Source organism: Hirundo rustica, chromosome 5 (genome assembly GCF_015227805.2).
Source record: "Hirundo rustica isolate bHirRus1 chromosome 5, bHirRus1.pri.v3, whole genome shotgun sequence".
Taxonomy (NCBI): domain Eukaryota; kingdom Metazoa; phylum Chordata; class Aves; order Passeriformes; family Hirundinidae; genus Hirundo; species Hirundo rustica.
This window is the reverse complement of record NC_053454.1, coordinates 3,311,430-3,325,617: the sequence shown is the minus strand read 5'-3', so window position 1 is coordinate 3,325,617 and position 14,188 is coordinate 3,311,430. Positions and strand designations below refer to the sequence as shown.

General features: G+C 38.9%; 1 protein-coding gene across 6 annotated transcripts in view; it reads right to left on the bottom strand.

The window, feature by feature from the left end:
* Window positions 1-14,188, bottom strand: part of CTNNA2 (catenin alpha 2) — a 462,766-nt gene that overhangs the window by 16,004 nt on the left and 432,574 nt on the right. For 5 of the 6 annotated variants that reach the window (XM_040064114.2, XM_040064113.2, XM_040064112.2 and 2 more), the window contains one exon: window positions 13,001-13,135. In XM_040064114.2, coding sequence (XP_039920048.1) covers window positions 13,001-13,135 — 135 coding nt within the window. Of the gene's footprint in view, window positions 1-228; window positions 373-13,000; window positions 13,136-14,188 lie in introns of all 6 variants that reach the window. The other variant, XM_040064118.2, reaches the window with a different exon arrangement.

Below are 14,188 nucleotides of genomic sequence, written 5' to 3'. Positions count from 1 at the left end.
GTGCAGAGAAACGTGGCCATTGCTTGGCAGGTGAAGTTAACTCTAGACAGGGAGGAAACGCTTCTCCACAGGTGACTGAGACAACACATGCAATTAACTCTGTGAGTCCTATGGTTAATTAAAAAAAAAAAAAAAAGAGAGAAACTATCAAAACCTCCCCCCATTCTCATGTGTCTTCCCTCCACCCCCAAAGCTATAAAGAAAGAGATGAGACAGGAGGTTACTCACCGTTGAGGAGTCACCGCTTCCAGTCTCAAGCGTAGCTCCCTCAGCACAGGTGGGTGGGTGGGTGGAAAGTTGACTAGCCCTGCCCCCATCTATGACATCACACTCTACCTCATAAAAGGTAGTGAAAGTGCTCTGAACTCCAGTCTGATTTCCGAGAGATACAGAAAAGAGATAGTGAGAGAGAGAGCAAGAGAAATACTGTGCCGTAGGGTAGAGGTGAGGAGAGAGGGGAACGTGTGCTGAAGGAGCTATGCTTGGCCAAGGACACAGGGCCTCCTCCACGATGAGTAACCCCACGAGCTGGGGGTTCCTCTCACTCCTTCCCACAGCACAGGGTCAGCCTGCTGGCCCCACGGGGCTTGCTGGTTCAAAAGGGGAACATTTTTGGCATGTTTTGATGACAACCAGAGAGGACAGAAAGCTCTATCCCAATTAAACGCTGACTGGCATCAGATCAGGCATGAATTTGGTCAATAGATTCCCAAGTGACTCTATTTTATTTGTGATTTTGTAGAGCCAAGCTGCACAAAAACACCCACACCACTGCAAGCAGCTAAAATTCCAGTGATTGCAACAGGAATTATGCTCATGTTCCCCCATGTGGGATAAACAGCCAATTCACACCTGTAGATTGACCCTTGAGTAGAGTAATCCAGAGGGTTGGGCCTCCTACACCACAGCAGGAGGGAGGTCGGTAAAAGAATTACAGTTTTCTTGCATTGAAAATGAGAACTGACAAACTGTGCTGAAAGAACAAGTGAGGGAAGTATAAAAAATTCTGGGCATACATTTATTTACAGAGCACACTTTCAAGTTCCAGAAAATATCAATAAAATTGCAAAGAGGCGATGTTTTTAAGGATGTACATTTTTAGACAATGACAGCCATACAGGCTGAGGCACACTTTTTTTTCAAACATCCCAAACTGGAGGACTTAAAATGGGATATTAAGTCTACTTTATTGTAAATGGTACTTTTATCATCCAAATTCTGGAAAAGCAGGTTTGGGAGTAAACATAATTGCTTATATTATCCACTGGGATTTTCTTAATAACCTAGCTGTAGACTAAAATTGAAAAAAAAGTAGTATATTTATTATTTTTTTTTTTCTGCTGCTTCACCTAACTCCATTAAATAAAACTGCTTAGAGAATGGGGGACTATTCAGTGCCAGTAAAGTCTGCTAGCCTAAGAGCCTGCCTTTTGGAAGAGGAAAAATAAATACTACTTAAATGTCTTTTCAGGGTATGTATTATAAGCACATGGAGTTAATATTGATGCTTTCCCCCGGGCTTTTTGGTGCTACAAGGTTCATGTAAATTGTAATCCAATCATGATTAGTTTTTCTGTCTTAATAATGATTAATGTGCATTCCCTGCTCTGTCAGTGTGTTCTTTGCTTTTCTCTCCTTTCCTTCTACTGAAAAAAGGAAAGTGTGTGACTCACATCTAGTACCAGTCACTCCACCTAATAACAGAGTCAAGCATTTTCCTTCCTAACCTTCAAAACTTTTATCATTGAGGTGATCCTGCAGTATTTGCAGATGTTGCTTTAAAGCAGTGCATTTGTGGAACTAAAAACTCAACAAGTGGATGCCCAGTGGGCGAAATGAAGAGTTATTGTGGCTGTTAGAGATGAGATGTAACTGCAGGAACACAGTGCAAAACTAGGCTGCAGCTGAGGAATGCTAAATGATGATAGTGCTGTTCATAATTTAACTGTTTTCTCTGTACATCATCGCTTGGTTACAAACTATTTGCACATTTGAAGACAGAGAGGAGGAAAGCCTCCTCTGTTCCCCTGTCTTGCATCCACTCCTTATTAATATTTATGTCTAATGGCCTGCTAAAGAGAAAAGAAAAATCCAATTTTTAAAGGCTTTTATGGTAAAAAGTACCAAGTAGTACTCAGTGAATTCATAACTTAGGTAACCTATGGCTTGACCACTGCACCACAGTTGTTTTTGCCAAATAAAGTAGGAACTTATTTCGAACTCCTGTGACCACCAGACCTGATGAAGCCTATGTGAGGTTGCTCCTTCTGAAGAAGAGAAGGATGTTCAGAGGCTAAAATCTTAAATATCAGAAAAAATACACATGTAACAGCAGTTCTAAGATCTTCTAAAGAGAGAGTTTAGAGGGATAAAGAGTTGTCTTTTATTAGGATGAAACATATGGAAGAAGCACAATTAAATCCTGGAAAGACTGACTATGGCCAAGGATATTCTCCAGAAAAAAGATAAGAAATATGGAAAATTCCACCATGATAATGTGATACAAACAGTTCAACAGATTGGGTGGCAGATTATACCCCAGATAGTATTTTGAGGGTAGTACTATGTAAATTTGAAATCTTGTTTTGACCTGCTTAGTATGATATCTGTAGCCGATAAAGAGAATATTAAGTGAAGGGCAAAGTTAAGACTGAGCTGTGCACATAGATTTAAACACATTACTGAATAAAAGCAGAGAAAGAATACACCTCATGAAAGCGTTTTTAAAATGTATATACGCAAGAAAGTAGAGAAATCTTCCAAATGCTCCAAGGAACACAATTAAGATTAATTAAATAAATGCATGGAAATGCAGAGAGACAGTAAATGAAGAGTTCAATATCAAATATTTTCTTGAGGGACGTAAGTTAAGCCTAACTGAATAAGAAAACTATGCAAATGCTGTTGAAGTAATTGATTTAACCACTTGCACCCAAGCATCAGAAATCAACTTAAAGTAGGGGTCCATGTTTAGTCTGACCTCAAAGATCTGATGGAAAAAAAAATCCAAATGTGCTTTCTTTCTTGCTTAAAAGGATGAACACGTGGTGGGAAAGGCAGGCACCATACAGGCACCTCTGGGTGGTGTCAGTGAAGTATGAGCAGGGAGAACCAACCCTGCAGAACCATGACCCAGACCGGTACAGACACAGAAGGGAAAAAGGGATGGATTGTAAGGAATTGAAACGAGAGCTGGAAAAGGCCATGTAAAAATGCCAAAGTGACACATATCATAAAAGTCTGAGAGCTTAACACAGACACACCTCTGACCCAAAGAGAGTCAGCTGCTGTATCCATCAGCATGATGCATAAGTGGGAAAATCCTTTTTGTACATTATCTGTCATCGTTAAGGAATGATGAAATATGGAGAATCATACCTGACACTGAGTAAAGCTGCATCTTCTCTAACTTCTTGACAATGGAAATGCTGAACCCAGCTGCAGGTATAAAAAGGGGATGAAAATGTTTCTGCAGTCTTTTGGCTCAGATATTGATGCTCTAATCCAGTTTTACAGAATTGTAATTTGGTTTTTGATGCGATTTGGGACACATTACGTGTATGCTTCATCTCAGTTTCTAGACATACTATTACCTACCTGGTAACCCAGTTCACAAGGTTTTGATGATGTATTAGTCAGAATCAGAAAGAACTGATGTTTAAAGAAAGCTTTTGAGAATACCTAACAGTAAGAGGTTAGGATTGGTTTTTCTGATACTGGGTAGCTTTTTACTTTGACTTCACATGAATGTCTTAATTACATTACACAAAACAAACCCTTTTTGTTGAAGCAGCTGCTTACCTGTCATGTAAGATTAGATGTGGTAACAGAATTATTCTTCCTTTGCTTCTATGAGGTACATTAGTAATAATTTTAGTCATAATATGTCCCAAGTGTGGAAGAAAATTTTTCAAAGGTTAAAGACAGAAAGCTAATTTTAACCTTCCTCACTCAGTTAGCTCTCTTCCTAAAGGCCATTATGACCTCCCTCATTTAATGGAAACACATCTCTTTTGTGGATTTTATTAAAAACTTCGTTGTAAGCTATTCTGTTCAGTATTTGCAGTTGGTTTTACTCAGGCTGGAAAAACCTGCTGTAGTTTTCCCTCGAGGGCACATCTTCTTGTCTGTGGATAGTTCTATGTGTGTGTTACTTGTCTGCAACTCTGGTTATCAAGAAATACAATTATAGTCAAAGCAACTGACGAGTCTGAACTTTAGTTGTTATTCTTTTAATATCCGCAAAAGCACCATCTGATAGTACTTTTAGAAGCAGGATTTAGTGTCACCACTTTCCAACTCAAGGAGTTAAACAATTTCAAGAGCTACAAGATGCACTTCTGTATAAGAAATGCAATCCAAAATCTCCTGTTATGGGTTAAACCTGTCATATGGAAATTCAGTCCCCCTAATTCCACGTGCAAGAAACAAACCTCATTTTCATTTATGGCTTTGGGATTAGCAAATCCATGCTGTGCATTAGGGAGGCCAACTGAGACTGCCCCAGGGAACAGGAATTCTTATTTAATACAAACTGGTGATTCTTGGTCCCAAACCGTCTCTTTTAAAGGCAGTAAGACAGGAAAACAAGTGAACATAGGATAGCACCAAAGTCCTCTCTTTCCTTACAGTAATTCTTAAAAGAAAAATCCTTTGGGACCATATCTTAGGGTGTGTTAGAATGGTCTTTGAGCCCTGCTAATTATTGCAGGGCTGGTGTAATTTGTTCATCACAAAGCCATTATATTCCCATTTTGTTCCCAGCTCCTTCAGCATGGCCTGGAATAGGAAAACAGGCTGAAGTGAAGCTGTAACTACTGTAGCAGGTGAGCTTTGAATTTTTGAGTGGCTACAATTTTTAAAGCAATTGCAGTATGTAATGAAGCACATACAATAGCATTTTCATCAATTCTCTAACCTTTTTCTATGGTCATATTTGTTTCAAGCCTCACTCTTGAATCTGTACCATTTTACACTGTTTTCAAGGAATTAAATGGCTTAATATTGTTTGGTATCAGAAATGCTTTTCTTGGCAGAAAATTGTTCTAATGAGAAATTTCAATAAATTTAATCTTCACAAATGCATGAATATTAGTCACTTGATAAAGCACAAGAGCATGTTCCTTGGAGCCAAAACGGTTCTTAATAAGGATAAAAGTCTGACATGTCTACATTTAAACCTACTGAATGCAGATATATAGATGGTGTGTGTACTGCTTGTCTCCATGAATATATTCTAATGAAGACAAGTGCAGTGTAATTTTGCTTTGCAAATTAAATTCCAGATAACACCTTTCCATTTATGCAGGATATATTGTTTCATATTTATGTGTGTTTATACATGCATTCATATAAAATGAGTTATTTTCTTTGCCCTAAAAATAGCTTTATATATAAAAAAATTGAAGCTTCAAAAGAACCAAGATTATTGCACAAAAAGTATTTTCTTGTTGGATTTTTCAGTTGTGTCTTGAGCTCTGTTCATCTGCCTTTCCTTACATAAACTCTGTCTACCACCATCCACATTCTCTGAAGGAACAGCCATACAATAATAAAAATAAATTAACCTTTCCAGAGGCTTCTGCACAGTTTTTTCTGTGGATCACAGTTATGATCTCCCTGATGCCCAAAGCTCAGGGTACACACTATCATCCAATCCAGCGTCTTTTATAAAGGCAAAACCCTGTGAACTCCCTGACACAGGAACAAGCTCCTGCAGGATCTTTCACATGGCTGAATCAAAATGCTGTACAATCATCACTTAAAAGAGACCTCTGGAGGACTCTTGCACAACTTTTAACTTGCAATGAGCTGACTATCAACATTAGATCTTCTCAGATGCTACACTGTCTACTCCAGGCTTGAATCCCTCCAAGGAAGCCAACTTCAAAAACTCTCTGAGCTCCTGGTCCATGTTCCCTTTACTGAGATGCAACAGGTAAGCTACATACAATGAACTCAATTCCTATTATTGTCAAATATTTGGGAGAGGTATTGCAAATGGCTTTAGAGCCACTACTAGTACATCTATTTATGCCTCTTTTTTTTTTTTTTTTCCTTTTTTTTTTTTTTTAACTTATCTTTAAGATGTTTCATAGGATAATTAGAAATTCCTCACTGTTTTAACTTAGAGAAAGCCCTAAACAGAGCTTCCATAAAACACATCATATATAATGAATATATGACCATGAGGGATTTTATCAGCACTCATTTTGATTAACCTGCATAACTCACTGGTGTCTTTGTCCTTTAGGAGTAGTAAATTGACTCAGTGTCAAGATGATAAATTTTTTATGTCACCACATCATCAGGTAGTCCCTTCATGGACAGTGTACCAAGGGACATTCTGTGCCTAAATTCTGAGACTCCTAAATTAGTCAGTTCAAACAAATTTTTTCCAGATGAAGGTTTATCCAAACCTGTATAAGTATATACAGTATAAAAGTATATATGCTTCACATAGCCGTATATTTTGGACCCAAGTACACTTACTATGGCTGTGTTTCACCCTTACACATATCAATATATCTGCATACATTCACACACTTATGTAGAAGTTACTTAAATATATCTCCAACCCAAACTGTCCAGCTAAAACATCTTTCTGTATTTTTCATGTCTTTAATGTCTCTCAAAGCAGATGACATGAGATACTTGAATACACAGTGTAGATCAAGGTCTCACTTTCACAACCCAGCCCCAGCCTTCCTGTCCTGGAAACTGTCTTATCACAATGTCAGAACAAAGACCCTGAGTTTTTTATTTTCTCTCCCTCCTTGTTATATTACGAGAGTAGAGATCATGGTGGAGTTCAACAAACTTTATGGTCCTGACCTCATCTCAGTCCTTTCCCAACACTGCAATTCTTTGATTTCATACTCCTATCTTGCTTTTTGTTTGGCTTTCTTCTGCTGAACATGTCATATCTCCTATTTCTTTGGCTTAATTCTTTATTATTTCCTAAGTGTTGTTCTCTACCCTCTGCTTCCACAGAATCACAGGATCAACTAGGTTAGAAAAGACCTCTGAGATCATTGAGCCCATCCTATGACTCAGCACCACCATGGCACTGAGTGCCTTGTTCAGTCTTTCCTAAACACCCCCAGGGATGGTGACTCCACCACCTCCCTGAGCAGCCCAATGTCTAATCACCTTTTCTATGAATATATCCCTCCTAACGTACAAGCTAAACCTCCTCTGGCACAGCTGAAGACTGTGTCCTAATACTGTGGCTGGTTGCCTGGGAGATGGGGAGCATCCCCTCCCTCCCCTTCTGCCCACGGTGCTTTGGATGCAGATGCAAAGTGTGGTGTGGTTTCTGGGCTGCACATTGCTGGGTCACGTGGAGCTTTTCATCAGCCATCACCCCCAAGCCCTTCTTGTCAGGTCTGCTGTCAGTCCATCCTCCTCCCAGCCTGTGATTGTGTCAAGGATTGCCCTGTCCCAGCTGTGTGACTCTGCACTTGGCCTTGCTGAACTTCACTAGGTCCTTCCAGACCCTCCTCCTCAGCAGGCCCCTCTGGATGACATCCCTCCCCTCCCAGTGGCACCACACAGCTCGGTGTTCTCACAAAACTGAGGGTGCCCTTGATCCCACAGTCCATGTCAGTGACAAAGATGTTAAACAGTGCCAGTTCCACCACCAGCCTATGAGGAACACATTCATCCCTGGTGTCCACTTGGACAGCGAGCCCTTCACTACAACTCTGAGTGTGACCATGCAGCCAACTCCTTATTATTGACTTCTCTACCGTTTAGAGACAAGGATATGTGAGCCAGATGCTAATTTCTATTATAAATTTATAGCAAAACTCATTGTGGTGCTAGCTGAGTCCTCCTTTGCACTCCTGAGAATCTTGACGAGAAGGAACCCAACAGTTTTGTAAATTAACCAGATCTCCCTTTCGTTCACATAATCCTCCATTCTTGCCTGGTTCAGGAGAATGAAATTTCTCTGTTTACCAAACTCCACATCAACACTTTTCCCATTCTCTTAAGCATTTTAAATGCAAAGGTTCTCTCTGACTGCCAACTTTAAAACAAAGGGTAATACCCTAGCAAGGCTTTCAGCTTCACGGAAATGAAACACCCCATCAGTGGCTCTTAAGTAACTGCTCTTAATCCAAATCCAATGAGAGACGGCCTTACTCACTTTTAGTAACAGGTGAACCCCAAACTACCTGATTTTTCTTTGAGTCTATAGAATTTATATGTAGTAACTTGATACTTTACTGCCCACATGGTACCAACTTGCTTGTACAGTATGAGGTAGTTTAGAGTGATTCAGCCTTAATTAAAAGAAAAGTAGGACATTTAAGCCATTTTTATTAGATGTAAGATCCATAGGCAGAATTGATAGGGAAACTGCTGGTGAGCTCATCTGAAATAAATGCTGGCTGCTCACTGTTATTCTCTGATAAATATTGAGGCTCAGCCATATTTGATGAGGCCTGGCTCTTTCTGGTTACTTTACTCTTATCACTGATCACAAATAAACATATAATTATTTTGCAGTACATCTGTATTTGTTCAAACTTTTATCTATCCACCCTCCCAGCCCAGGTGTTATGTCAATTTTCATGTCTTACCCAAAATTAATGGAGTGGCTCCAGCCCTTCACCTTCCTGTTCCTGTTAAACTCCTCACTTCAATTCACCGAGCAAGAATCCTTTAAAATAACTTCCAAACTTAACTACACTGTCTTGTATCTTCAACAGAATACAGGAATCCTTCTCAGGGTATCACAGTTGAGCCTGTTATGTTAAGATAAACAGGACTTGGAAAATAACTGGGAACTGGGTCCAGCTAAAGTGTATGTTTGGAGTGTGCTTTAGCTATTGATTCTGTACTTTTGGACAGTGTTCAAAGGCACGTGGCTGCTACTCTGTATGACACTGCATATCTGTCTGGTTCAGAAGTTTAGGACAGGCAAATTTTCTGATAATACAGCTGATTTTATCTGTAGGGCTCTAAATCAAATCAGAACATGATAACGAGCTGCCTTGGATAAGGGATTTTCTTAAATTCTGCTCAATCTAATCCCACAGGAAAAACTATGCCAAATCTACTAACATAAACAAAAGCTTTAAAAAAATGCAAGCTAAATGGATAGTAGGTAAATGAGCTGAGCACCTTCTGAGCTGCAGTAAATGGGACAAATGGATATTTATTCTAGAATAGGAAATGAATATATAGATTTGTTTTATTGCAATTCTCTTGCTAACAAGAGGCAGACAGGAATGCTAAGAAAAATAAAGCAGCCCTAGAGTTAGAAGTCTGTTGGTTTTTGGGTTGTTTTTTTGTTTTGTTTTGTTTTTTTTTTTTTTAAATCCAAATAAGAAACATCATTAAAAGCAACTCTATTGAACAAAAGTAGCTCTCACAAAAAAGCAAGGCCATCAGCAAGAGCTAAGTATATGTAAATGGGATTTACTTCACTGTGAGCAGTGTACTCTCAGCACCTCAGAGGATTCATTCCAATACAATACTGCAAGTGATTATGAAGCAAATATGCATTACCTTAAATAAACCAAAGCAAGAGACAAAGCAAATTATTTTGAAGTGCTTTTACTCTGTAATTTCATTAAAGGAGGTTGTTTATTCTCAGAAGGGAACTAGAAATTGAATATTGAAATCTAAAATTACAGAAACGTATATCTGTTTATGGACCAAGGTCAAAGAGAGTTTTATTAGGAACAAGGCTATCATCTACTCAGAAATATTTTTAAAATATTCTGAAAGTTTTGATATTAATTTCTTTTTGCTTTTATCTAACATCCTCCTCACCATTTTTGCTTATTTTCTTCCCTGCAATCTTTTTTGGGTTTCCAGAGCTCCTCACTGTAGAACTGATATTAGAGTTTTTTCCTTACTTTACTTTTCAAAACTCCTTTGGAATCAGGAATTAAGAATCTCACCTTGGAACATAAAGGGCCAAGCCACCAGACTGTCTAAATTGTCCTTGCCCTCTTAATATTAATGAGGAATTAGCTGATGTGTGCTAACACACAATTGATTGGTCTTACTCAACTGGTAAAAATAATTTTGCTGTCTGCATTGAGGGAGTCTGATGGGAAAGATCAAAGAAGAAAAAAGCGGAGAGGAAAAGGAATGATAGAAAGAAAAGGGAAAACAACTGTGGGTTCTTTACTGAAATAATTTACAATTCAGGACTGTGACATTTTCTAACTTTTTGATCTGTTTTCCTACTTGCAGCAAAGTCACTGATGCCAAAAAGGACTCTTCATATGCTATGCTAGAATCATATCAATCTATAGAGGAAAAAGCAAACAAGATCATCTTTATGCTTATTTTCAGAGGTGAACCATAGTGAACTACTGATTCTTGGGGGGAAAAAAAAGAAATAGAAGTATCATCAAAAGACATACGGCACATTAAATGTTATGTACACAGTATTTTTGAAGTTGTGGCAACATATTTTTCTCTAACAAAACTGTAAGAACTGTGGGGTGGCTTTCATCTGTCTTTTAGCTTTTAATTGGTTTTATGTCTCTTTCCTTTATATATAAATATTCATACACCCACACCAAGTTTCAAACATACATATGCATACATTCATTTAATTTCTAAATATTGATTAATATTCTTAATAATGAAAAAATTCAAGCAGAGATCCTACTCCCCATCACAGTTCTGAATCACAAGTCATCTTTTGGATCGATCTGAATTGTCTCATGGTTCTTTGTAAACACAGTAGTAAATTACAATATTATCATAATTGTCCTGGTGCTTGATATTTACATCAAAACACTTAAATATAGCACAATCACAGAAACTTACTTCTGTAGTCATAGGCTGGAAGGCTTGAGTTCTGGATTTCTCTCGTCTTTCTAACATTGTACTGTATGCAAGTTGCCAAATAATGGTATTTCATTTTAGTATAAATAAAATACTGTTTATTTGTAATTGGCTATCCAAGAGAGGATGAAGAAGAAGATGGAAGCAGAAGCAGCAAGTAGACAAGCGGATGGGGATGTGCACTTGGATACCAGACCTCTGGATAGCAAAGGAGCATACAGTACCCAGCACCCTGAAGACCAACAGCTCAGAAAACACTGTCAGGAAAGCTCTGCACTGACTGGGTCACATCAGATCACAAGATAATGCTCTCACAAAGGGATGCACAGGAGTTCAACTCACTATACCTCCTCCTGCTCAGAGCACCAGCAGAAGAAGCAAGCTGGACATTCTTCAAATTTTCTGTAGGTCTGTTTTACAGGGAGTTTGAAGCAGACCCAAATAATTTCCGTGGTTGGAGCTCATGTTGCCTTTGAGACTGACTGTGAAAACCCCACCAAACAGAAACACAATGGTGATGGAGCCTCGGAAGCAGCAGGTGCCAACAATGCCAGACTGGAATGATGAACCCAAGCAGTTTGGCCACTTATAATTCCACAACGGATGGGGATGTTCCAGGAACGAGGAGATGCGCAAGGTTCACAATGGCTTATTCAGCATCCACAAACACTGAATAAAGAGACTCGAAAAAAGAAACACACACAACCACAAAAGCCAAGCCAGGAGAAGCACTGATTTGGGGAATTGTTTGAGAGAGATGAACATGACAACTTGATGGGTATGAAAGGCTGGACCCAGATGGCAGGAGGTAAGAAAAGATCATAGCAATTACGATGCAGCATAGCTGTCAGTGATACAAGGACAGACCACGCCGTTGGTGTCAGGAAAATGGAAGAGGATCTTTTCATTGCTGTGGGAAGATCAAGGTATTAAAATTACATATGTACATACGTCAAGAAGTGAAGACCAATTGCAGGACAGATACAGGAACCTTTAAGCAGCTCCTTTTAGGACTGTGTGCATGGCTTCAGAATGCCTGATCCAAGAAAGCCTGGCAAATGTTTAAGACCTTCTACGGTGCTTTGCAAAAAAAAAATTAAAAATGCTATGTGACTGAGAACACTTTCTGTGACTTCTGATATGTTTGAGGAAGGCCAGTGATGCCACTGGGGAATCTCATGGATGGAATGAAGGGCTCAAGTCTGTTGTCCTAATAATCTTCGTACTTGATTGGGCTTAAACAATGAAAGGGTGCTGTTTCAAAACCACATTTGGAAACAATTTGTTTTGAGCGTTTTGGGTCTCACAAATCATTATCATTTTGAAAACACTCAGGAGAGAGGTATATGTTACAAATTTACACATGGTCTGTACTTGAGTTAAAGGATAACAAAGGCGTCATGGGGCTAAACTAGCGTGAAAGAAAAAAACAAAATCGTGAAGAGCAGTTATTGCTTCTTCTTGGTTCTAGCCCACCTCCAGAGGCTCAAAGGCCAACACAGGAGAAGGAAAAAAAAATTAAAAATGTAGGAAAAATCGTTGCTTATAATATTACTGCTGCCTGTCTTTATTTTTACAAATGGTTGTGTGTAAGAAGTTTGTAGTGTTCATTGAAAATAACTGAAATAGCTGGGTGGTATTAGAGTATATAATCACTGTGCTTGCAATAGGACTTGAAAACAGCATATGCATCAAAATTTAAAATATTTTGCTGGCCTTCAAGAGTCTTTTGCTAAACCTAGTGTGCATTGGAACCTGAGTGAATGAATCCCATTAGTCATCACCATCTTAACAATATGCACTTCATATAGAGTTGGCTTCTGTACAGAGGAAGGAAATTACCAGTACTAACAGAGGAATGACAATTTATAATGAGCAAATATACAAAAGCTCCAAATAATTATAATATTCACAGCTTGACAATGACTTTCTATGCTATGAAATTACTTTTCTTTTGGAAGAATGAAGATTCTACAAGGTTAGTATAAACAAAGGGTAATTGGAAAATCAAATTGCTCTACACACGTTATTGTAAGGCCTGGAATAATGGTGATAGAATTTAAAAAAAAACCAACTTGCTTATGAATCAGTGGATTTTTGTTTTGTACATTATTGCAACCAAAAATACTCCCTTTCAAGTGCTACATGGGAAACAAATGGCTAAACTCAAATCCCAGCTTACCCCTGATACAATGAGTTCTCCTCCCAGGTTCTGAACTTCTGCCTTCACTTTGCTGCAGATATTGAGCTGGTGGCAGTACAGGGCAATGCGCTGCAGGTAGGCCAGCAGATCCTGCTTGCAGGCTGAGTCTGGGCACTGCAGACAACACAAACACTCATTAGATGGAGCTGAGTTCATGGGATTAAAGACAGGTAATCAGATAGTGGCAGTGTGTGTGCATTAGGTGGATCTATTCCACTTTGTCTTTACATGAAGTACTAGATAAAATGAGAAAACTCAAATTCTACCTTTCATTTAACTCAAGATCTATGAGTTGCAACCTAAAGATGCACTCTGCCTTTCTGAAAAATGAGAAACCTCTTTATCAGTATTATCAAAATAATAATTTTAAATTATGCTCTGCATTAATTAATGGAATTGTACGGAGCAGCCAAAAGACTGGGTTTAACTTGAAAATCCGGGTTGCCTGCTGGATGTCCAAGTTAACATCCAATACATACCAGTTAATGTCCAGATAAACCCAGTTCTGAGTGGTTACCCCCACTCTAATGCCAACTCTTGTCTGCCTGGCAGCTCCCCTGGCATTTGTGCAGGCGTTCGGAGGATTAGGTCGGGTCGAATGTGACGGATGCTGTGAGGGTTTCATAATCAATAGAACTAGAAAGGGCCCCAGTACAATTTATTCATAGTCTCTGGGACTCTTAATAGAAACTGCATCATCCCTCACAATATCAACAGCATAACAAACAACAGCCCCTTAGTTAATATTCAAAGTCTTGCCTCAGGAGAACAGACCTCAGTAATTCACTCTGATGAAACAGAGCTGAAAGGATCCACTGCTAACAGCATGTCTCCAATAAATGCTCTTTGGGGCTACCCAGCAAAGTCTGACTGACAATGTTCCTGTATAGCTTGGGGAACAAAGATTCCAAAGCCTTTTTATCGCCTCACAGAGTTTATGGTCAACTAAAAAAAAAAAAAAAATATTACCAGAGCACTTCAAGAAAAACTGATAGAACTAAATGTACATGAGTCAACAACATCACAGCTCCTACTTTGAGATCACTGCTCTGGCCCCAGCACCTAATGCTGGCAAGGAATGTGCTCATGGTGAAGTAGTTGGATATATTCTTGTTCATAACCCCAAAAGGAGTCACTTGGCTTTTCTTTCAGGCATTAACCCCTAAA